This window comes from Thunnus albacares, chromosome 20 (genome assembly GCF_914725855.1).
Source record: "Thunnus albacares chromosome 20, fThuAlb1.1, whole genome shotgun sequence".
In the NCBI taxonomy this organism is placed as follows: domain Eukaryota; kingdom Metazoa; phylum Chordata; class Actinopteri; order Scombriformes; family Scombridae; genus Thunnus; species Thunnus albacares.
In genome coordinates this window covers 16,723,894-16,747,520 of record NC_058125.1, presented here as the reverse complement: position 1 = coordinate 16,747,520, position 23,627 = coordinate 16,723,894, and the positions used below count along the sequence as shown (strand labels likewise).

At 39.9% G+C, this 23,627-nt stretch overlaps 2 protein-coding genes and 1 long non-coding RNA gene across 6 annotated transcripts in view; 2 read left to right on the top strand and 1 right to left on the bottom strand.

The window, feature by feature from the left end:
• Positions 1–9,029, top strand: part of pald1a (phosphatase domain containing paladin 1a) — a 59,213-nt gene extending 50,184 nt beyond the window's left edge. For all 3 annotated transcript variants that reach the window (XM_044337132.1, XM_044337133.1, XM_044337130.1), the window contains exon 20: positions 6,597–9,029. In XM_044337132.1, the coding sequence (XP_044193067.1) occupies positions 6,597–6,746 (150 nt within the window). In that variant the 3' untranslated portion in view covers positions 6,747–9,029. The remainder of the gene's footprint in view (positions 1–6,596) is intronic.
• Positions 9,030–13,139: 4,110 nt separating this feature from the next.
• Positions 13,140–16,118, bottom strand: LOC122971024. Its single transcript, XR_006399395.1, has 2 exons — positions 14,453–16,118; positions 13,140–14,058 (listed from the first exon to the last, which is right to left on the bottom strand). It is a non-coding gene; the product is annotated as an uncharacterized LOC122971024 (long non-coding RNA).
• A 133-nt stretch (positions 16,119–16,251) lies between these two features.
• LOC122971022 (A disintegrin and metalloproteinase with thrombospondin motifs 14) overlaps positions 16,252–23,627 on the top strand; it is a 57,445-nt gene continuing 50,069 nt past the window's right edge. For both annotated transcript variants that reach the window (XM_044337447.1, XM_044337446.1), the window contains exons 1-2: positions 16,252–16,922; positions 17,361–17,779. In XM_044337447.1, the coding sequence (XP_044193382.1) occupies positions 16,844–16,922; positions 17,361–17,779 (498 nt within the window). In that variant the 5' untranslated portion in view covers positions 16,252–16,843. The remainder of the gene's footprint in view (positions 16,923–17,360; positions 17,780–23,627) is intronic.

The window sequence follows — 23,627 nt, the reverse complement described above, 5'->3', positions numbered from 1 at the left end:
TAATCAAAAAGTGTGTTCTTAAAAAAAAAATTACTCAACACAAATATTGTGCAGGGAAGTCTTGTGACATACCGGATATGTTTTTCTCCCATCACCATCAGTATTGTGATGCGTTTAGTGGCCCAGTTGCAGCACAATCTGGCGCTCGTCCAGCCAATCTGACCCAACCAACCCCAAGGCACGATCATTAGCCTATCACCAGTGACCGTGGCGGGATCATTAATGACAAACTGTGATGCCAGAGGCGGTGGTCAGGGGGTCCTCACCATCACTGGCCATGCATCCAAAGCCACAGTTACACAACCTGCCAGATCTGAGTGGTACAGTCTGTTCTGCATCAGTGCGTACACATGTGTGTGTGCATGGACTAATTTGATCTCAACATCTAAAAGCAGGAGCACAGTGTTCCCAGTCATACAGGGCAGCATCCTGTGCCAGCTGATATGGAGTCTCTGATCTTTTTGGTCTTGTTGCTTTTGTCCAGGCAGATTGTCAGGGCACAGACAGGGATCAAAGACGCTAATTGCTACATGTGTGTGTATATATATATATATATATATATATATATATATATATATGATATGTATGTATTTGGGCTTACTGCCACATTGTGTGCACACTGGACAAATATTGTCCCGAGCGTCATTAGCCCATGTTGCCTCGTGGCCATGTAGTGAGATCAGAGCAGAAACATCAGAGGAGTTATTGGAATTGAAATCCATGTTTGCTAATCCAAAACGCGGTCTTTTACACAATGGCAGGACTTGTGTACAGTGCATACCAGGGATGCCTGCAGGAGAGGTACCCTATCAGTCACTCCAGCTGTTTTGATGTGTGGCACAGAGGCCTCCCTGTCCCCCTGCACCGGCTTGGTATGTGCAGCCTTTGAGATAGCCGACTGTGGGAAAGACCAGCGCCTCCTCGCTGCTCTGCCCCCTCTCACCGCTCCAGCCCGCCTAATGAGTATTGGCGTTTGTGAACTCTTCAATGCAGCATGAAAGACATCTTTCCGACAGCTCTGCTTACTGTCACCCCGAAACATGCAGACAATTTCAAGGCTTCCTTACAAGCCAACCGCAACAAGGAAGGCTACTTGGGAATCTACGCCAAGTTGCTTCAATTTACAACAAAAGATCAAATCTGGTTTGATTTGTTTTTAACGGTGTTTTGCTGTGTGCAGATGTAACGACTTGCTGCTTTTTCATGAGCTTGCCAATGGTGTCACAATATTTTCATTTTGTTTACTCATGTATAAAAACAAGGCTAAATTAACTCATTTAAAACTGGTTAAAAAAAAAAGAAAAATCCCTGTTAAAATGTGTCGGCGAGGACATGATAGCTAACATTAGCAGGTTGTCAGGGTAACGTCACATGTTTTCAGGCATGTAAGTGTGCAAGTGCAGGTGCACACAGTCTGAAATAGACAGTTCAGTCAGAGCAAACAAAGATGAAGGTTTTATCACAGTAAATAGAAGAAATGCTAAAACAGACCAAACAAAATAGAATACAATCAGACAGAAGATTGAAGTTTGTTTTTTTTTTTTTTAATGGAGAGGGGAAGCTAATTGTTCCACACTGGAAACAGCTTGGTCTTGGTGGTCTGTGCTGGAAAAAAAAGAAAAAAAAAGACATAGACTTTGAAGGAATACCACAGTTTAAAGGATTGCTCCTCCAAAAATCAGTCATGTCAGAGTGTATTAGAACATCCATACAGACTTCTAAAAACCTTTTTTGTTGTATAATCCTCTTCACTGCTGACCCGTATGCCCCAAACATTCAAAATCACTAAATACATTACTTCCAGCTGAGCTTTGAAGCTACAAGATGGGGATACAGAAGTAGTGTATTTAGTTCTGTTGTGGAGTGGATTTTATTGCAGGAGTGATGTGAGAAGTTTCTATCTATGGAAGTTTTTATACCCTTTTTTTCCCATGACTCTGTGTCAGCATTAAAATCCGTTATTGCTGTGAATTCAACCTGACTGCAGTCGGTGTCCTCTGTGACGGAGCAGGAAACAAACTTTTCAGAGCCGCCTTTGAAGGATGAATATTTGATATACAAAAGATAGATTGTTGGTGGAATATTCTTTTGTTTGAGAAGAATAGAGGTGTCTGAATGTCAATGCCATCTGCTCTGACCCGCAGAGATTTCATGCGGTCACTCTTGATCCTCTCCATATCAGCCCCCCCCCCCCCCCCAACATCTTCATTAGGGAAATCTTGAGACCCCCAATTTCACCATGAGCAGATGGGCCTCTCCAACACGACTTTTTGCCACTTCAGGCTTTTTCACACATCCGCTATTTAGACAGCTGTGCTGTGGAGTAGATGAGTCATGAGTCCGGTTAAGTATCCGGTTAAGTTAACAGCTCAAATCCTGAGTTTCTCAGGGGAGTCCATCCACTGACTAATGGTTCCGCTGCACCCACTCATTTGTTCCCACCAAAGAGCTCATACAGCAGTCAGGCTGGCAGCCGTCCAGGAACACATTAAACACAAATGTACGCAACCGGTCAAGATTTTAGAACACTTGTTTTCCAGTTTTTATTAAAAATTACATAGTTAAATATCGCAATGTATTCTGAAATTAAAGCATAGAACCAATAAACAATTGGAGATTAATAATAATTTCAGTATTTGTTTGATAAAATTTTATCTATTTTTTTAATAACTAATATAACAGCTGAACACACTTGTGGCATTCTTTCTACAATGGAAATCCAATATTGTTCCGAAAGTTCTTCCCAACACTGCAGAAGTTAAAAGTGTTGCACTGTCAGGCTGCTTTGCTTTCACCTTTCCGTTCGGTTCAGCCCAAACCGGCCCGATGCCCATTGTGCTGGCTGTTCCATGACTTGAAGCCTTCCATCTTGTTCTTTTTTTCTATGGTAGTATGTAGACATGTTTTGGATCATTATCTTGCTGCAGGATGAACCCCGGCTCTTCATGGCTCTGCATGATGCTTTGGTCATCATTGTGGTCCAGGTTGCCAGTCACTGTGCAAGTCACCTACTCTGGATCCAGCAAAAGAACCACAGACAATCATGCTTCCTCATCCAGGCTTTTATAAAGACAGAGGGTTTAGAAGTCAACTAAAGTTCAACTCCTGTAGGAACTGTTTGCATCAACTTTCAAGGTTTCATTTACTTCCATTGCTGCAGAAAAGCTGTGAGTTGTTTCCTATTACTACCTGGAAAAAGGCCTTTTTATAACTATAAAATTAACATTATTTTTAGTTTTGGTAACACACTTTTTTTTTCTTTTTTTTTTTTTTACCTCTGGCAGTTTACCGCTTTCCTTTGTACCATTAAAGGTTATTCACTGGACTTAAACTGCTTACATTTCAGTAATAACTGGAAAATTTGCACTGAAAGCTACACGAGTGCGTGTATTTGCTATAAAAAGTAGCATTTTAACAAGACAGTAGCAGCTGCATGAACATTTATTCATAGTGAGACAGCTCACAGGACTTAGGGAAAGGTTGTAAAGTTAGAGTCAGCGTCGACTCAACAAAGCATAAGTTTTAGAGTTACATGATATCTATTGTAAGATTTGATTTTGCGTCGTCAGCAAGTAGGTAATCTAGACCACACTCTGTGGTGTCTTGTGTTTATTTCTGCACAAAGCTGGCCAGCTAAGCTATAATCATTGTTAGAGAAAGGGATATTGTGATACTATTATTCCTGTTCATTGTTCCATTATGTCTTTAACCTGACAGTGCGTTTTCAAAGTATCCCGAGCAGCACTTCATATATTGGATTACTTCAAGGCCTCAAGAACATAACCACAGTCATACTCTTCACTTTTGGAACCAGATAATCTGTATAATGAAAGTATTCATGCATAAATGATGCTGTTATTTATCTCCATGTTTAAACATTTCTCCTCTGGCACATTCCTCTCCACTCCAACTTTCTCCTTGACTGTCTGAGGAAACGAGGGAGAGGCTAAATTGGCAAGGTATTTTGGGCCGTGTTATTCATTCAGCGTCTTCTAGGGTCTTATAAACTCGCGAACAGCTGGTGATTTAACCGTATCCTGTATTGATTCCAAGCTGATGCTGTAAACTGCAAGACGATGACTTTCCTGCATGCTTGTGCGCCCCAAAAATAAGCTGGAATCCTTTTAAATGGCCTGTGATGTGAAAAAATAAACTGGAATCCTTCTAAATGGCCTGTGATGTGAAAAAATAAGGTGGAATCTGTTAAATGGCCTGTGATGAGAAAACCGATATACGGATTGATAGAGAATCCTCTGTTAACAGGATTTGACTTTCTTAGACTCTCATAAGCTTTTTTTTTTTTTTTTAAATTGAATGTAGTGAACATCACAGTCCAGCACAGTTACTTGAAGCTTCCCTTGCAGAGTAAACTAGGCAAGCTGTGACACCTCTAATGGGGTGTTCAATCTTAAAAAGTTTTTGCAAGGCAGTCGGTGTTTGTATTTGTTTGTATTGTTTGACTTTATGGCCAGATGTTTCGGGTTGTCCATGGTGTTTCCCATCAGTCCTCCTATGGTGTTTGACAGCTACATCAGACCATGAGTCAGCGTGACCTGCTGCTTAACATGGTCACTGAACACACTCTCGAGGGAAATCGCCCGAGAGTGCTCGTTCCTCTCTGTCCTCATTCATTCACTAATGACTCAGAGCCCAAGAAACTGACTAATATATACTGTTTCCATGGTGTTGTTCCAAAACAGTCCCATTACTGTATTGAAGTACAATAGTAAAGTATTCCAATTTTATGTTACTTGTCTTCCACTACATTTCAGCTGTAAACTTTTGCATTTTATAAAATCTGAAAGTGAATCATCACACACCAGGAGGCTTGAATGGAAAATATGGACTGCCTTTATAAAGCCCCTTTATCCAACATGTTTTACAATTTGCCTCTCATTCACACAAACAACAATGGCAGTGAGCTACCATGCAAGGCACTGATCTAACAAGTGGGAGCTACTGAGGCTCAGTGTCTTGCTAAGGACAATGAAACATGTGGACAGAATACCAGTCCTGTCATTAGCGCTTAGCTTCATCCGGTTTCCTTTTTAAGTATACTTATTAAATAATAAACATGAACTACTGGAGAATATTTATGTATGCCTCCTTTTGTGGGATGATTAAAGGTGCTATATGTAAGAATTGTGAAGCAATTTACCTGTATTAATAGCTTTCTATTGCCAATGTGTGAATGGATTGTAACGTAACTTAAAAAAATGAGACCTTCCCCTCTCGATTGACTGTAACAGCCTGTAGGCTGATTTCTATGTAAAGGATTCAGGATGGTTTTGTTGGGAAAATCCAAAGGATGTGACCTTTATGCACGCTCCACAACAACCACCACAACACAGAGTACAGTCGCAGGTGGAAGAGGAGGAATGTGGCTGTCTGTGCTCACTTTTCCATGATTCCCACAGAGTACAAGCTACACACCTCAGCTCAGTCACAGTCACAGTCACAGCAAAACAAAACCCCAAACCACAATAGTCTTGCACTGGATGATAGTCGGACGCTAACTGCTGTTCACCACCGGTGTCAGTAAGAATTTCTGAAAATTCCACATAGCACCTTTTAACTTTTTATTTGTCATAATATCACTCCTGATTTCAGCAACACCTTGAAATATATCTTTGTGAATGTTGCAATAAAACACTCTGCTTTTTTGGAAGTATTTTCCTTTTCACTGCTGTGATAACTAGTTTGCAGACTTAAGATTTTACGCACAAAAGTCACAACCAGTTTATAAAATCAGACAACAATATATAAAGTAGTAGAATTTGCTCCACCTCAAATCACCTCACCTCACCTCAATAAATTTTCAAGCATTTTGTTAATTAAGTCAATTAAGGGGAATCTATAAAGGGAAAAATCCACATATTTGCTAGTCCAGGCTTCTCAGATTTCTGGATTTGCAGCTCTTCTCGCTTTTAAGTTGTTGTAATGTCTTCGGTTTTGGACTGTTGGTCATAAAATAACAATCAATTTCACAAAGTCACCCTGGGAACTTGTGAGGGCTGTTTTTCACTATTTTTTGACATTTCATAGACTAAACAATTAATGGATGTTCCAAGTCCCAAGTACCCAGGCCCCAGAACACTGTATCCTACATTTCCCACAATCAATCAGTAAACAATCAAGCAACTCAATAGCCCTGATGACATCACTATGACATCATTAGGGTTAGTTTGGCTTTTTTTGGACAGGAACGCTTCCTCCAGAGCTACAGAAGAACCATTTTCACAGACTGAATAGTGCCCTTTGTGATGAATAAACTGAACTTGATTTGTAAAATTGGTGGCATGCCCCTTTAACTTAACCTTTGATTTCAGGAATTATGCTTGTAATGGCATATTTCAACATTGTGGTGTTGCTATTTTAGCTTAAATAAATGACCTAAATTTGTCTTCCACCACAGCAGACACTAATTGTTCCCATGAAACAGCTGCACATGTACAAAAAAATGTCATATCATGCTTAAACTCTGAAAAAGTGGCGGTCCAAGCATGCTTGTGGTCATGATGGACACTTTTTTTTTTTTAGAAAGCCCCACCGGCTGTGTTGCCTGCTCATTAACATTTCGTGTGTTTCTGTGGTAGGTGGCTGCCAGAGCCGGAGTTTATGACATCCTCAACCAGCTGGGCTTCTCCGAGTTTGAAAACCTGAGGGACACGCCGCTGGCCCGGCTGCGCTGCCGCTGGCAACAGCAGAACATTCAGTCACTTCCTTTCCGAGGGGAGTTCATCTGAGAGAAGATCACTGTGAACGCACCAAAACAGTACTGTGCTTTTCAGAATAGCAGACATTTACAGTAACAATGTTATGCCTTCTATATTTACCCCTGTATGATGCATATCCTCACATCATGTATTGATACTCCTGATATACTTTCTCTTTTTTTTTTTCTTTTAAACTCACTGGTTAACATTTGGTAGTTGTTTTAATGTTGAGTCTTAGCAGAATGTTGCTCCTATATTAGAAGTTGATATTTGTGCCTTTGCCTTTTCTAATTAATACTAGAATTAGAGTTTCAATGTACTAATATGTTACTTTTTTTTACAATCAAGATAAAAAAAACAGTTCTTTCTTTACTGGTGGAGAAAACTTCTGTTACAATAAGGTCAGACTTAAATGTTGTCATGGAAGAAAGAAGCAAATTCCACTCTGTTGTCAGCCAACAATTTTGGTTGTATGTCACAACTGTTTGCTGTAGTGTTAACCTGATATTTTTCTTGAGCCCTGTCCTTTTCTTCTCAGCACAGCTGTCATCAGTGGCTGTGCATTTGTTCGACTTGAGGTTTCTAATTTTGAGAAGATTCCCTTTGTAAATACAGTATGAAAGCTGTTGACCCTTTATTTAAATGTTAATGAGTTTTCAAAAGCTGATCAGAGTGGATGTTTTTGAGAGGAGTGTAGCAAGAAACTGTTAGAGTTTATTTAGCTGTAACAACAATAATGTGTCCTTCAGTTCTACCTGTTTCTTTTTACTGACAGGTGTCATGATACAGGTACTAACAGCACAGCATGTCAGGATTTTTTTTTTTTTTTATGTTATTTAGGGTTTATTTTAAAGCTGTAAAATGTGTTTTTGTATTTGTGTTTTTAAAAAATTAGAGCAAAGTTGCCTAAAAATTGCAAATGTATAATTTCAAAAGTCCCATAAATCATTACTTCCTTCATGTGATGAATTTCTTTTTGAAACGGGGAGTTGGGATGGCACATAAGACAATGAGGGATCACTTTTTTAGTCACATCCTTTAGGGTTGCATGACATCACCACGGGATGGTGAATGAATTTCATGAGACCATACCTGTGGTTTTGCATGTTATAGCCCATTTACCATAAATCATGTATACTTTATATTATTGTGAGCCATTTTGCAAACCATGCTACTACTATGTTTCCATTCATTTCTGTGCAATGTGAAGATCAGTTGGCAGGTTCTCGAAACTTGATTCTTTTAATCATCGAACATCGAGTCCGTGTCAGTTTTTTTAAAGTTACTTTATTGTTGTGATGCAGTGCAGACATTTACAACTGCATTACAACACAACCATAGAGAAGCACTTCCAGTAAGAAAACCTCTTTTAAAATCACATTGATGTTTTTAATAACACAAATTACTAAAAATCCAGCCCTGGAAAATAACCTCGCTCAACAATATGTCTTGTGGTTTACACCATTTCTCTCAACTCCATGACCTTTGTGGGTTACATGTCACTGGCTCAACAGTAGAGGCTAGTCCAGTAGCTGCAGCTAATCCAGAAATGACTGTAGCAAGACAGGAAGTGCCAAACGGCGTACATGTTTTTTAAAAAGCAGAGATTACATCTAAAAGATGGTGATGACATTAGAAGAGAGCGATAAGGGAGAAACCAACAGCTGCAATTACTGAGCTGTAGTGTTTTGTACACTTAACAAAATCCTTGTCGTTGAACTTAGTTAAAATCATGGGTTTGAATGCTGTAGTAGATACTCATTCATCTTAGAATGTGGAGAGTATTGATTTACACAAACTTGTTGAACAGCAGCTAGCCAAGAGGTGACATCATAACTTGAATTTTCTCAGTAGATTACACAGGTCAAGTATGTTTCAAGAGTCTGCTAATTGATTTCATACTGTAAGGAAATAAAAAGAAACCAATGGATGCCCGGGACATTGGAAAAGCACATCGACATATCTAGAATTATATAGCATGCATTTGAAAACCACAAATCACCATAGATACTCTATAAAGTATACATGATTTGCATTTAGGGAGCTACAACTTACTAACTCACTGGTATGGTTCTTTAAGTGTTTTGTTAACAATTCGAGTATTTGGCAGCGGTCGGCTCAGCTGTGGAGTCATGACAATGTGTTTTTTTGTCTTAAACCCACCCGCTCGGCTCACAGACTTCATGACCCCTGCCAGTAAACGGTTACAATTTCTGTGACATCACCGGTCCGTCAGCAGGAATCAAATTATATGTCTGACTGTAAAATTTATGGTTGGAAACAGCCAGGCCTGCAAATACTTGGTGCAACTTGGGATAAAAAAACACTCGGTATCAATTGATGGAAGGATAAATATACCCTTTAACAACTGCAGCTCATGTTGGTGGCAATGACGGAAAGAGACAAAGGCTGCATGATTCACTGTTCAGGACAACAATTTATAATTGCATTGTCAGCCAAACAGGGCAACAATTAGACCTTTGTTTTTCTTTAACACATGGCAATTATTGTTTCGCCAAGAGTAATTCTTAATGTACAGCGTTTCTTTAACAGTTTTTTGTTGTTCTTTAATTTGCTAATATGTGGTTTAGTTGTAAAGTAACTTGTAGCTTAATGTGTGCTTTAGAAACCATCAATCCTGCCTTAAAACCAGAAAGATAAGCCAGAAAAAAAAAATCCTTCCTGCCGATGCCTCTATTTGTTCTTATCTGTTAACGTATCTAAACATTTGCACTGTATATAACACATCCAGACTCATTGAGCAAAAAGATTGTGATGATTGCAAATGAAATGGTAAGGGAAATTTATATCATCCTTGTATGACATGTGCAGATTGTAATAACACCCTAACGACATTGTAATGCTCTTAATTATTTTTTTGAAACAGGCAATATATAATCTTTTATTTACTGTGTGTGTCTTATTTTTTACTTTCTTTTGGGGGCTAAAATAAATAATTCAAACAGATTTGACAACCTGTGTCTGCTTTTGGTATCACTTCATCATGTCAGTCTTTCCAAGGATAAGAATAAAACTGATCCTTCTGTGTTAAGGATTTAAAAGTGTGGGGACCATGGATATTTTGCACACACCTTTCCGCTGTGCATTGTTTCACTGAAGTTTCCGATCCAGCGACAGAGCCAAATAATTGTCTCTTCCCTCCTCAGCTTCCTTTCTTTTCTCCTCCTTATCTCGGCATCATCTTTTCCTCTAGATACGCACCGCTAAGAACCCACTCGTATATCCGGACGGCCTCTTTGTCTTGTGTCAATGCCAACTTGAGAGTGCACAGCAGGTTATGAACATGGAGCAGCGTACATTTACACAAAACAGATGATTCATTGTTGGGCTGAAATCTTAACATATTCCATATACACTAATAAAGAGCTTAGGCGGATCAAAAGACTAATCTGAGTTGCCTTTTGATGTGGACAGGTAAGGTCTTAATTAAAAAAAAATATGGTCACTCTCTCAAGAATGGAGGGCTGTGTGGGGATTAAAAGCTACTGGCCGGCACATCAGTGAAGCTCACTTGGCTTTGCTGGCCTGCTTTGAAAGGCTGATATCCCAGATCACTTCCCGTCTTGTAAGTGCATAGCAGGCTTATCTTTGGGAGTACGGAAGTTGTTAGGATTTTATCACACCACAGCCTATCCTGGATTATTGTAAATGGAAACCAAGTGGTCCAGATTGAAAAACTCTTTATAGTTTGTTGGACTTGTTTCCTTTCTACATCATCTCAGTTTATTATCCCTCTTTGTTAGGGGAGCGTCTGGGAGATATATTAGATAAATTTACAGTAACACAAACACACATGGCCGTCCGTTTATATAGTGCAGTGTCTGTTTCTGAATTTCTCTTAACTCTACTAGCAGAGACAAATCGGTTAAAACAACATGCGGATATGGAGAGGGGCTATTCAGTTGCAGCATGTGGCCAACTTGACACCGGGTCAAGATAAGCCCAGGACATGAAGACCATGCTTGGATGATATAGCGGCCCCTCGCCTTTGAAATCCTTTCCAGACTCATTGAGATACTCCCCAATGTGAAACTGAAGCTAGCGGTTCTGAAGGATCCTGAGATTACGCCGGACAAAGAGCAGCATTGAGAGGTGAGCAGCGAGAGGGGATGTAATGAACTTCATGTGAAAAGCTTCCCTCTGCAGATGAGAGAGCTGCTCAGGAGAGGAGGCATGGTGCCGGTGTAGGGGTGTATGGGTACACCGCCGTCCTCTTTGATTGTTCTTCTGTGGATAAAGGCAGCATTACAAACACCTCACAGACTCAAGTGTGCTGTCAGGCCTCTCAGGGATTTGATCACTAATAACACAATGTTCTTAAATATAAGTTGGCAAATAGGCCTTAATTTACCTGGGCAATAATACACAATCCCTGATAGGCTACACACCCCACTGAGCAAGGTAATGAAAAGTCTCAGCTGGCAGGATAAAAAATACTGATCTTTTGTAATATCTACTATCAACTAAGGTTTTGGTGAATTATTTAGACACCCTGGATCCAAGCATAAGTGGTTTATTTTTTATTGTGTGCAGTCTGGAATATATTGGGTACATAGCAAAGTCCTTGAGCTGCTTGTAACAGTGTCATAAAAGTAGAAATACTTTCAATAAGGCTCCACAGTTATAGAAATGTGCTCTTTTAATAATGGGACATAATCAAAAGAGCCATAATCTGCATCTGAAAGGTGATACACATTGTGTCAGGCATTCAGGCTGGTGGTGACCATGATTTATACAGAATACTCGTGTAAATCCTGTCTGGGAATATTAGAGCTTTGTACAAAGATGGATTGTGCACAGGTGACTCAGACCACAGCTGTAGACATAAAACTGGAGACCTGGACTTGAGTCAGACTTGAGTAACAAAAATGAGGATTTGATTTGGACATGACTGCTTGACTAAACACTTTAAATGAGTTGACACTTGAGAGGAAAAAAAATCAGTCTCAAGTTTTGACCTGGTAGAATCACATAAGACTAACAAATGAGTAAGAGAAATTAAGAAAAACAGGTCTTTCATGTCCACAGGCTTTGCATTTTTAAATGTTACATGTAAGAGTCTGCAGCTATGCTAGCAGTTCTGCAAATGCTTATTGCTTATAAGTTATCATTTTGTTTTAAAGCCACCCATGCCATCATGGTTGGAAATGGCCACAGCCTGTACTGACATATTTGACATTTGAGTAATGAGGCAAACATAAAGTTTTTTAAAAAAAATAAAGGATCACATGGTTTGTTTCTTGGCCCAAGCATGGCAGTGCAAAAACGTGTTCTTAGATCACTATTGAAACCCAGTTGCATACTGTAACCTATACATCCTATTGCCTTCAAGTTCCCATGTAGTGCAGTGATGACAGCTTCATTATACACCCTGAGACCAACCAGCACCCTATGTTGGAATACTACATGACATCCGGGTTTCTGTGTTGTGTGGTAATTGGATTAAGCACAACTTAATGTGTGGGAAAATGCACCATGTGAACACAATATGAACTAAAATAACAAAGCTCTTAAAACTAGTTGATAAAACAATCTCACCACAAGGTGCCCTGGTGACAAACTCCATCTACTGAAGAAGATAAGATTAAATACTCCAGAACAGCTACGAAATAGACCTTGTGGTGAGATCGCTGTGTCGACTGCTGTTTCCAAAGTCAGCAATGGCATTTCAATCTTAAATCTTAAACCAGAGGCCATAAGATAAAGTAATAATGTGGAATGTAATTAGCAAGTTATTAGATTTAGAGGATAAGGCTGGCGATTTTCTATATTTTTCTTATTGTCAACAAATCTCATGTGCAGAACCAAACCAACAACGACTTACAAGTATTGTGTGCGTATCCTGATATTTTATCTTTCTGTGACGTAGACCTCCGCTGTTGTCCAAAAACTATTAAAAACATGTGAATGAGTCACACCACTGAACTGGGTGACATGTTCCTTCATTATCAAGAGTTTGAGCGATCATGTTTTCAGTCTCCGGAGAGTAGTTCTGTGGACGCACACACAGGAACACGGTTCTGTTTACAGAGCTTTGCTAGCCTGTTGTGCTACATATCACAACCTCTTGACTTTGTACTAAAGTTCTTTGAGAAATTTACAATTTACAATGTAGTAGAAAATTGGCAGCCATATCCTTTTAGTGTTGCAATTAATAAAATTACCAAAACCATTAACGTACCTAGTTTGTAATCCAGCCTTGGGCCCAAGAAGTATAAGCTTGACATTTAGGAGGTTAGTGGACAGATAGATGCCGTTTTCATGTCTATCCATTAAACATGAAGTTACAGTCAGCAAACAGTTAACTTAGCTTAGCGTAAAGACTAGAAACAGGGGGAAACAGCCAAAGCTGAAAAAAAAAAAAAAAAATCTGCCAACCAGCAATTTTAAAGCTCACTAATGAACATGACAACATGAATTGTTTAATCTGTCCAAAAACAACAAGCTGTGTTTACACAGGGGGTTACATGTCTGACTATTTCTTGGCTAGGAGCAGTGACTTCCTGGAATCTCGCTGGTTACTCAGCAAACTCATGGAGGATGATAAGACTTACATCAACCTCTCAGCAAGAAAGTAAAAACATGTATTTCACAGAACCACTGTATTCCATTAACTTTCCACCAACTTGTATTAAAAACTGTTTTTTATTGTTTTTAATTAGTGGTAGTTTTTGAGATATCCATCCAACAATAAAACGGGACAGAAAACTTCCTCAGTGGAAATAAGGAAAGTAAGACCTTTGACATAAATACAGTTACACACATAGGAGTACTGTCTCAGCTGCACTTATACAGAAGACTCCCACACTCATTACAGTCTAATCACATTTTCTTAAAGAAGGTCAAATGAAACTCATTGCGTCTGACCAGGGTCAAAACTCAATGCTCGTTCTCAGCCTCTCAGTCCCAAATCCTTCCATCCACACAGGGCAGAAGACCATAATAACAACTTCTTCGAGTCACTGGTTTGTAACTTGGCAAACGCAGACACCCTCTTCCCTCAAGCTGCTGGGCAGACTAGCAGCTGCTTTGCATCTCCCTCCATCTCTGAGATGAAAAGTCACATATTTTCTCAGCACGCTGGCATGGCTAGACCACATTACAGCACACACTGAGGCATCTGCAGCTCCGCACACTGTACTGTAACTTCTCCCCATTGCTGGAAATCCAGTGGAAGAAGCTTGATTCTTCCCAGCTCCACCCTCACAGACTACTGTGCAGATTACAGTGTGTCTAACTGATTCAGATTAAGTTTTTAAAGTAAAGTTTCTCTTGTTTCTCTCCTCTTGTTTGACTTTGAAACACTTCTCCCACATATGAGCTGGAACAGAACAAAGACATTCATATTTTCAAGTGTTTATACTTCAATAAATTGCATTTTTGAAGAGGAAAAGCTGTCTGACATGAATATCTGTGGCTTTGTTGCTAAAATACTCAAGAGTCAGTTTTGATTTGAGACAAAAGCGTGTTTAAGTTTCGCTCTTACACTCCTGTTGTGAAGGACAGAGTGTTCTAATGCGAGCACTGTAGTAGAAAATTGTTCTGGTGTGTGGACTTAACCACAGACTATGAGTGGAGCTATTCATTTCAGAGGGGGAAAAACAAGGCTTCTAATTGAATACTATGCTATATTGTGGAATGCCATCCTGGCTTTTGGGACACACATGAAAAAACTCCAAACAGTATGGATGGAAAAAGAGCATAAAACTTCTTACAAGGCAGTTAATGGTTTCCATCTCTTAATGCTGCGGTTAGTTTCCATCTCTTATTAATGCAGAACTCTGGATCACCGTCCAATCCTCTCATTGCCACCCTGGGAGGATGACTGTGTAAAACCCACACCTGCTCTACATTGACCATCCTGGGAGCATGGAGGTAATTAAGCCACAGAGTGAGAGTATAGGCGCTGCATGGGGGAGGTCGCCCAGACCAACAGAGCAGCAGACACAGTCAAGGAACTGTTTGGAGAAATGTTGGTGGAAAAGAATGTCCAGTCTAGACACCTTATTCTCAAAAAAAGTACCTGAAGTTGAAACTCATTTCACCCAACCCCCCTTTTCTCTTCCTCCGAGAAGGATTCCAGAGTTGTTGGTTCAGTCTCTGCGTGGTCATGTCTGACTAAGTCTGGACTCCAGTGGGGTGAGCCGGGGCCAAAAAATCCTGGTTGCTTGAGCAGTCATCCAGAGTTTTAACAGGCTGTCATTCCACTGACGAAATCTACTGTACAGTTTTCACACCTTCTAAGCCGTTAATGACGGTGTTGGATTTGTTCCCCGTTTGCAAATGGAACATATGCTCACAGTGACATCTGCAGGATTACCCCAGATTATAAAAAAGTTACGATACAAACTGCAGGAGGTCATTAAATCTGATAATGCAAAGTTTGATTTTTTGGGTTACTACAACTGGATTTGCTAGACCTGGAATATTTGTAGTTGAATTAGAGTAATTCCTATTTAATCGCACACCAGCACTTTACTTAACCTTGAAATGCACTTTATTTGACTCTATATTTAAATGATAGGTTTATCTTTCAAGTCTGTCATAAAACAATAGCCACATGTCCATATGTCCATTGGTTTTGGTCGCTGCAAGTAGTCCTCCTGCCCATACTGGCTCTGAATCCCTGAGATCCCTCCCTGACATAATTTCAATTTGGGTATCTTCCAAAATGACAGTCTTTTTAGTGTGACATTCCCTCTTTATGTTTTCCCAGAGAGAGTATGCTTGCTGATTCACATTAGAGGGTGAAGTAAGTAACACAGAGAGGGATATTTTGTACTACAAAGACTGTAACTTTGGAAGATACAGACTTGATTTGGCTCTGAACTCTGAATCCTGCAGCCTCATATAAACTTTGGCTGAATTTCATAATGCATTTTTGCACAGAATGAGATCTGTGGATTTAGTTCCCAATAACTTATATTGGAGTTGTATAAAGCAGGGATCTCTTCAGGGCCAGTATAGAAAGGAAGAACTATTACATCAACCAAAAACGCTGTTTCAATATAAATCTGGACATGTGAGTATTGTTGTCCAACAGACTTTAAAAAATGTGAACATGTCCTTTAATCTTAAACGGTCATGTTTCTTCTATGTACATTGTTGTTGGTTTTTATCATGGGTACATTTTTGTGATCTGGGTGTAAACCAAATTTAAAAATTGGGGATGATGATAAAGTTGAACTTGATTTTTCGCCAATAAAAGTCAAAATCCCACTTTTCTTCAGGCATGTGCATTGGAAACTTCTCTCTCCTGCCACCCCTGATTTACGGCCATGTTACCACTGACATGTGTTTGTGGACTAATGTAAACACATATGAGTTATTACCTCGCATCTGGCACACATTTTCACCATCTGTAAGAAAGAAAAATAAATTATAAGACGGAATATTAGCTGTAGATTTTAGAGACATTTTTCTTGCAGTAACAGCTCTCCAGTTTTTTGGGTTTTTTTGGGTTGAAAAAAAAAATCGCTTGGCTAAATATGCGGTTGTCTAGTGGAGAGAAGGCGCTCCCACTGTTGGCTGGTAGTGGCTTCAAGTTGAGCACTTGTGAGTCCCGCAGCAGAACCATTGGTGCGTAATGGCGCACGACTGGACGGCAGATGTTTCACCACCGGGACACTCTGTCTCTGCACACTTTATCTGAACTCTTCCGACTTTTTTTCCTCTTCTCCTCAGTGTAGGCGTGCGTTAACTTGCTCTACGGCTTTTTAAAAAGTTATCTGAGGAAGGAAAAGTAGAAGAAGAAGAAGGAAAAAAAAAATTGGGCTACCTCTTCAAACCGTCCCGGTTTTTACCGGGGAGTTGTCGTCATCAGCACCCCAGATACCCCCCACCCCCAGCTCCCTAAATGGATGGGGCAGTCTCGGTCTATGCAGTTCAGCACAGGCCAAAAGATTGGAAACAACTTGTGAATATCCGTCAGTTTGGCGTCTAGAGGGAAACGCTCAGAAATGCCCGGCTGCCTCGCTGGAGCTCAACTTTGAGGACTTTTCTCCTGCATTTGTGCGTTTTTTTCAGGAGGAAGGACTCTGCTCAAAGTTTACAACAGAAAGGAAAACTCAACGCTGAAGTGGCAGCTCTCACACTATAGCCTCGCTATGGATTGTATGTATTTATTCATGTGCTTTTCACTCAGTCAAGTATTTTTGGATCATATTGTCGCTGCAGAAACACATGGTGAGTCAGTTTGTTTTCTTTTTTTTGCTGGGCTTTTGTATTAAGGACAAATGCACTCTGACTTCTAAAAGTGGGGGAATAATGATAAAAAAAAAAGATGGACTATTTTTATTGATAGGTTAAAATGAGTCTGACAGCTTTACTGTTCTAGCTGAACAAAATCAATACAGTGTGTTGAACTGCTGGGTTTCCCTTTATGTCCACAGTATTTTTTTTTTTTTTTACATACAATACGCTGGTATCATAAAGAGAGCATTCATACTGAGCTACCTTTATATGCTTTATACAATCATATGTCTGACAAAGTTTAGTTCTGTTCTCAGTGATACAGCATGTCTTTATAATCAGTCAGCTCACTTTGCTTTTTAGTCTTTTCCCATAGGAAGTTGCTATAGCTCTGTGAATGTGATTCTCACTTGACACTATCTGTCCCATCAGAAAAACTCTCTGGAAAGTTAAGTGAATATGGTCTTATCGTGCCATTCAGCACAGACTCCCATGGCCGGTACATTTCTCACGTGGTCTCTGCTGGAAGTGGAAGTAAAGGTGCTGCTGCTGCTGCCGATGCCGCCTCAGCCCTTGGCAGCAGAAGAAGGGTGGCCCGCGGTGCCCCCGAGTTGCCCTCGGTCACCTCTGCCTCGGCTCAGCACTTGTTTTTCAATGTCACTGTGTTTGGGAAAGAACTGCACCTCCGCTTGAGAGCCAACAGGAGGCTGGTGGCCCCAGGGGCTTTTGTGGAATGGCAGGAGGACTTTGAGGAAAAGGCCAAGGAACGCATCTACGGGAACTGTGTTTTCACTGGGGATGTGACTGACATGCCGGAGGCCTCTGTGGCTATCAGCAACTGTGATGGACTGGTAAGTTACCAATGCACACTTAAAACATTGGCTCACTTGAGAGGGAGGTACTGGGAGGAAAAGATGCCTTTCCCTCTTTGGCACAGTGTCAGACAGATTGTGGAGTATTATGGGGTTGGCCTGCATTTATTCATCTTCAGAAAGTCCCTCACATTGACCACTTAACATATTTTCTGACCTTAGCTTCCATATGCAACATACACTTCTGTGAGACATACGTTAAAGCAATACATCTGAAATCTATCTATCAAACATTCATCTCTGTTTTGGCTCTAAAAAGTTTGTAGTTTGGTAATTTGCTGAGAACAGTGGCCGTTGTCACGTTGGTTACCATGGATTTTAAATGTGACCAGTTTTCACTGTATTCAAAAGTAGCAAAACTTCCACAGAGACTTATTGAACCAATCCTGCAGCATCTGTATTCTATCTTCCAAACACACCTATATATTTATTTCTTAAATACTTTTGGGACATTTTATGCCTTTATGAGATTGCGGCAGCAGAGAGATGACAGGAAACAAGGGGAGGGAGAGAGAAAAATGGGGATAGACATGAAACAAATGGCTGCTGCTGGAATTAAACATGAGGAAAAAAAACTCATATTTTTGCCAAAATATTCCTCTATACACTAGCCGGCACATGCAGCAGTTTCCACATCCTGCTCCTCCATTTGTCAGTAGTTCTTCAGGCAGCCAGAGAGCGAGTGAGCTAGAATATAGCAGGTCTGACCGGTGAAGTAGCAGGCAGCAAGAATTCAAACTCACACCTGCTCAAAAGCTTGACAGGTTGTACACGGACAGAGGCAGTAGGGTTGGAGTATTGAATATGAATCCACTATCGCATCAAATCTGAATGCTTCCATGTTTCTTTTTCTATCTATAAACCATCTTTGACTGAGTAAAGACTTATCGGCTTATGCTGAGCATATAGCAAGACAATAGCAGAGTTTAATTTTATTAATAGATATTTTTGGCCACTAGCGGGCAGTGCAACAAGCTGTCAACACAATATTGACCACCATCACTTTATATGGTGAATGTGCGGAGCATGGATTTGGGGTTGTAAGTCCAATATTCACTCTCTTTTTAGCTCTGTTTTTAGTCTCCACTAACTCCTGAGGGAAATATCTTACTCGTGTAGTCGCTAACTTTGTCTTACATTAGTGACTAGCTGTCGTTCGGTGCTGGGCAGGTCGCACAGTTGGTTTATCAGACCCTTTTTGCTGAAAGCTGCTGCAGGCTGCATCTGAGCTGACACAATGAGACTGAATGAAAACCATAAAGTTGCAGGCAGTAAAACCAAAACAATGAGCTGAAAGACACTAAAGAGCTCTGAGGGGAACTGCGGAGTCAGGTGATAATTCTCTGCGGGTTCATCACCATAAGCAACCCTTTTCGTGTTACACATATGCATTTAATCCATTGTTAGTGTAAAAAATATTGATTAGTGCAGCTTTAATGAAGTGATAGATTCTGCCACTGGCAGTGGTGGTCATTTCAACCAGTGAAAGAGACATCAGAGTCAACGTTGACTGAAAATCTAGGACTTTCTATATGAATGTTTTGTACATTGCTCTTTGCTAATAGAAAAGAGTGAAGAGTTAAAAGATTCAATAACAGACTTGGTGTCTTTTGTACCCATCAAATCCAAGTATTTTGCCATCCTGGAATCGGATCCAAAATGGAAACAGTTATTGGAATCCATCCCTAAGACACTGTGTATTTAGCCAAAATATGAGTGTTTGGAACATATGAGCGCAGGGGTGAACAGATGTGGATTACAGGAGTGATTTGAGAAGTTCCTATAAACATTTTGATACTTTTTGAAGTAATAAAAAACATCTTGAATCCCAGCTGACATCAAGTCAAGAAGCAAAACTGCAAACTTTTTACAGCCATCTTTCAATCCTACAGGAAGCAAGTGATAAAAAGAGATAGGTTTTGGGTGGCATATCACTATAAACAGCTGCTTAGTCACGGCTTATTTTGAGGTCTTTGAGATAAAATCAATTCAAAATGAAAGGCCACAATCTCAGCAGGCCTGTTCTTCTTGCATTAACACCAATCTATTTAATTATCCTGCTCTAATGCAGTCATTCAGTGTCATCATGGCCTTTAAAGCTGCAATTCGCTGTGATAGAGCAGAGCAATGGGAGGTGAGCCGAGCCACTAATGGATGTTTGCAGTCAAGCAAATTAGAGTGAATTTTCAAATGTGCGTGTGGCAGGTTGACCGAGCCGAGGCTACTCTTTAGCTTTTCTTAGGCAGCTCTCTGAAGTGTACTGACAGAAATAACATGTGGAATGGGAGTGAAGATAACCTCTTGACCTTGGAACTTTTAAAACTCTCCAAATGAGACTGAAAAACACACTTTCAATTATCCAATAGTCCTTTTTTTTGTTAAATGATCACACACACTGACATTTCAAGTGAGAAAACTTAAGTCTTTGAATCAAGCCATTAGCAGCAATTAACACTTTTTTTGTCCAGAATTTCACAAGCACACCATTTCATCTCTTGTCTTCTTGACGTGTTTGTTAGGGCAGTTGAGCTTGTTATGTTGCAGCAGCGCAACACAAAGAAACAATGAGCGTCTCTTAACACTTGTATTGTTTCTCATCATCACTACACTTTTCCGTTCTCTCATTGTTTCTCTCATGTATCAGTACAACAAACCAGGCCAGAGCTGAGAAAGCTTTTCTTCCTCAGTAAAGACAGAGTTCACAGAGTCATTTCTTTTTTTCTTAATATAATAACAGTGAGCAGTGTGTGGACAATGCCATGCTGTGTTCTCTAATCACAAAGTAATTTCCTGAAAGGCCACTCTATGTGCCCTTCAGTGACTCAAGGCAGTCGCCTTAGGCAGCACAATGCTGTATTCACTCTACAAACATGATGTGAAAGATTTATATGCAATGTTTGTTACAAACTTAATAGCACAAAAGATCTATATCACATTGTTTTTCCATATTAAACAAGGCCTAATGCAGAAAGCAGCAATATAGTTGTCAAGTAGTTAGGAGCTACAGAGTGGAGAAGCCAAGGAGGAATCCTACAGTTAGCAGCGTTAGCTTATGTTGTTAGCTTTTGTTGCTCAGTTTAACTTCTCATGAATGACACCTTTTCTCACTCTTTCTGAAAAGCTGAAATGTGATAGTCTTCATACAACAACAACAGCTCCTATGAGGGTTTTGAGGGTACTTCTGTGATTAAGATGCATTCTTGTAATATCAGAATTACTGTAATTACCAGTTTCCAACTTGTAAACAGTATTCATGTCAGATCTGATTCTGAAACGTCTGATATATTCGACTTTGCACTTAATAATAAAGAAGTGAAAAAAAAATCTCACACAAAAAAAACAAATATGGATGCTTCACGCCAAAGTATGTTGTTGATTATACGTAAATTTAATGGAGTGCTATATTGTCAAGGCACAGTTAGCTAGTTGGTCATACTCACATGACCAACTCACATGACCAACTAAAACAGTCGTGAGTCGTCCAATAACGTGAGCACTCACAAGTCGAAAACATGTAAATCTCTACAATGTATCTCATATAATGTGAACCCGGAATAAGACTCATGGGATATGTTGTTGTTGAATGCTAACAAAATAAATGTTCTTTTACCTTTACTAAAATGACAGCATATTCAAACTTTACTATCCAGTATAATTTAGCATTGAAAGGAGACTTTGGTTGGGTCGAACATTAAAGTTATTACAAAACTCAATGCAGACTGGGTTGTGTTAGGGTTAAAAATACTGTGCATGACAATAACGGTTTATTCATCTTTAATGATGGACTTTCACTGATGTGAAGCTTTGGTGTTTGTTTGGCTTTTGGGCACTTATGTATTATTTTGCATCAAATTGGATGTACAATACAGGAGCTTTCAGAAAAATCGGAGTTTCCTAGTCGTAAATATGACTTGGATGTTAACGTGGACACTATTTACAAGTTGGAAACTGGTAATTACTGTAACCCCAATATGACTTGAATGGCTCATGGGTACTGTAGAATTTAGAGCCAGTAACTGTGGAAAAAGTGTATAAGATAGCATAACCCTCTTGTAAGTAGTGTTTAATTATTCAGGAGAATTCAGAGTTGCTTCACTGAGAAGTATTGAGGTTTTAATGTAAAAAAATGCAAATTGTTTAGTTTAAAATACTGCTGCCCAGTTCCCTTTTCTAATCTATTAACCTTTGTTTTTAAAAGAAATCCGCCACCACTAATCTCCTGCCATGATTTCCCTCTACACAATTGGATACTGAAACTGACCAATCATTCTGGGTTCATTCAGTGGCCCAATTTGTGGCGAAAGAAAGGAAGCAAAGAGTATTTCTGAGACAGTCGATCAATGACCAGTCAAACATCTGAATGCAGGCAACAAATGTTTTCACAGCAGGCTCTTTTAGGATGTCACATCCCAGTAAATGCCTATTCTTGTCCTTTACTGTTAATTTGGCATGTTGGAGGTCTAGAATCAATGTGGCAGAAGGGCCACGATATAGGCAAGGATATCAATAAATGTGTACTGAAGATCCAAGACCCAAGCCAGCAAGTATGTGCTTCCCTTGAAGCATATGTAAGCTGACAGTTCTGGAGATTTTCTCTCTCTTACGGTGCTCAGTGTGTTGTATCTTTTATGTTACACCTTCAAGTTTGTCAGGATGATACAATATTTATTTCTATAAAAGGTCTGTTCACAGAAATCACAAAAAAAGTGTATTTGTTGTAGACACTTTTCACCACTTTTTACTCTTAAGTGGAAAATATTTCTATTTTAAAATTGCTGAAAATGAGGTCAGTGTATTATGCAGAGTATCTGGGTCATTGTGTCGAGAGACATGTTGCTGTTGACTTTTTTTTTTAAAACTTTGAGCATCATAAACAACATTGCATTCACCTTCTCTGTATTGTGGCGGCGGATGAAATCTCAGCAGCTGATATCTCCAAACTTAGGCAAACAAAACCAAACCTATCTGCATGGTACATGGAAAAAAAGATGTGCGTGTGTGTGTGAGATTTGGGCAAACAAACACTTTAAAGGCTGCAGTCAGACTCTTAGGAGTATCGTCCGTGTGTTTCCTTGCATCAAAGCCAACATAAACATGGACCTGTCTGTGCATGCAGGGATGTTCGGGGAGCTTTTAAAGGTGCACAGACAGCTCACAGGCGAAATTATTTAGTCTGAAGTGTCTGCTTGATGTGGAGGGACACAGAGGAGATCATGTCTGATGAAAGGACGGAGTTTGAAAGGACTTAAAGCGTGAGTCATGCGCCGAGGTCACCGAATGCGGGCAAAATCTTGGAGATGTACTGTATGTCTTTACATGTTAAGTACCACCAGCACTGCATCTTAAAAAGTTCTTTTGATGGGATCCCTTATAGAGAAGAGACATACAGTATATTTTTGTGAGATACGTATCACAGTTGCATAGATACATTTGTTTTTCTTTTTCCATAGCATGTGCATTCCCGGACACAAAGTGCGAACACACCCGCAGTCATCACATCTCCTAACCCTGAAGTTATTTAGTTATTCTACCCTTTTTTGTGCGCCTGAGTCTTGATGATAAGCTCTTCTATCAGCGTGTCCTCTGCAGTGAGGCCGCTCCCACAGAGATGAGTCCCAAATAGTGAGGCATGACATCACTAGTAACAGATTACGCTAACTTGGTCTCCTGCCATGTGCCTGAGGGGCAAGATTTATAGCATTCCAGGCTCATGACAGATAAGACATGCATACAGTTAAACTGCTATTAATCTGGTATTTTTTGGATATATTTGGCCTTGCAGTGCAGGCAGACTGTCACCTGAAGTTTCTCAAAAAGGGACTTTTAA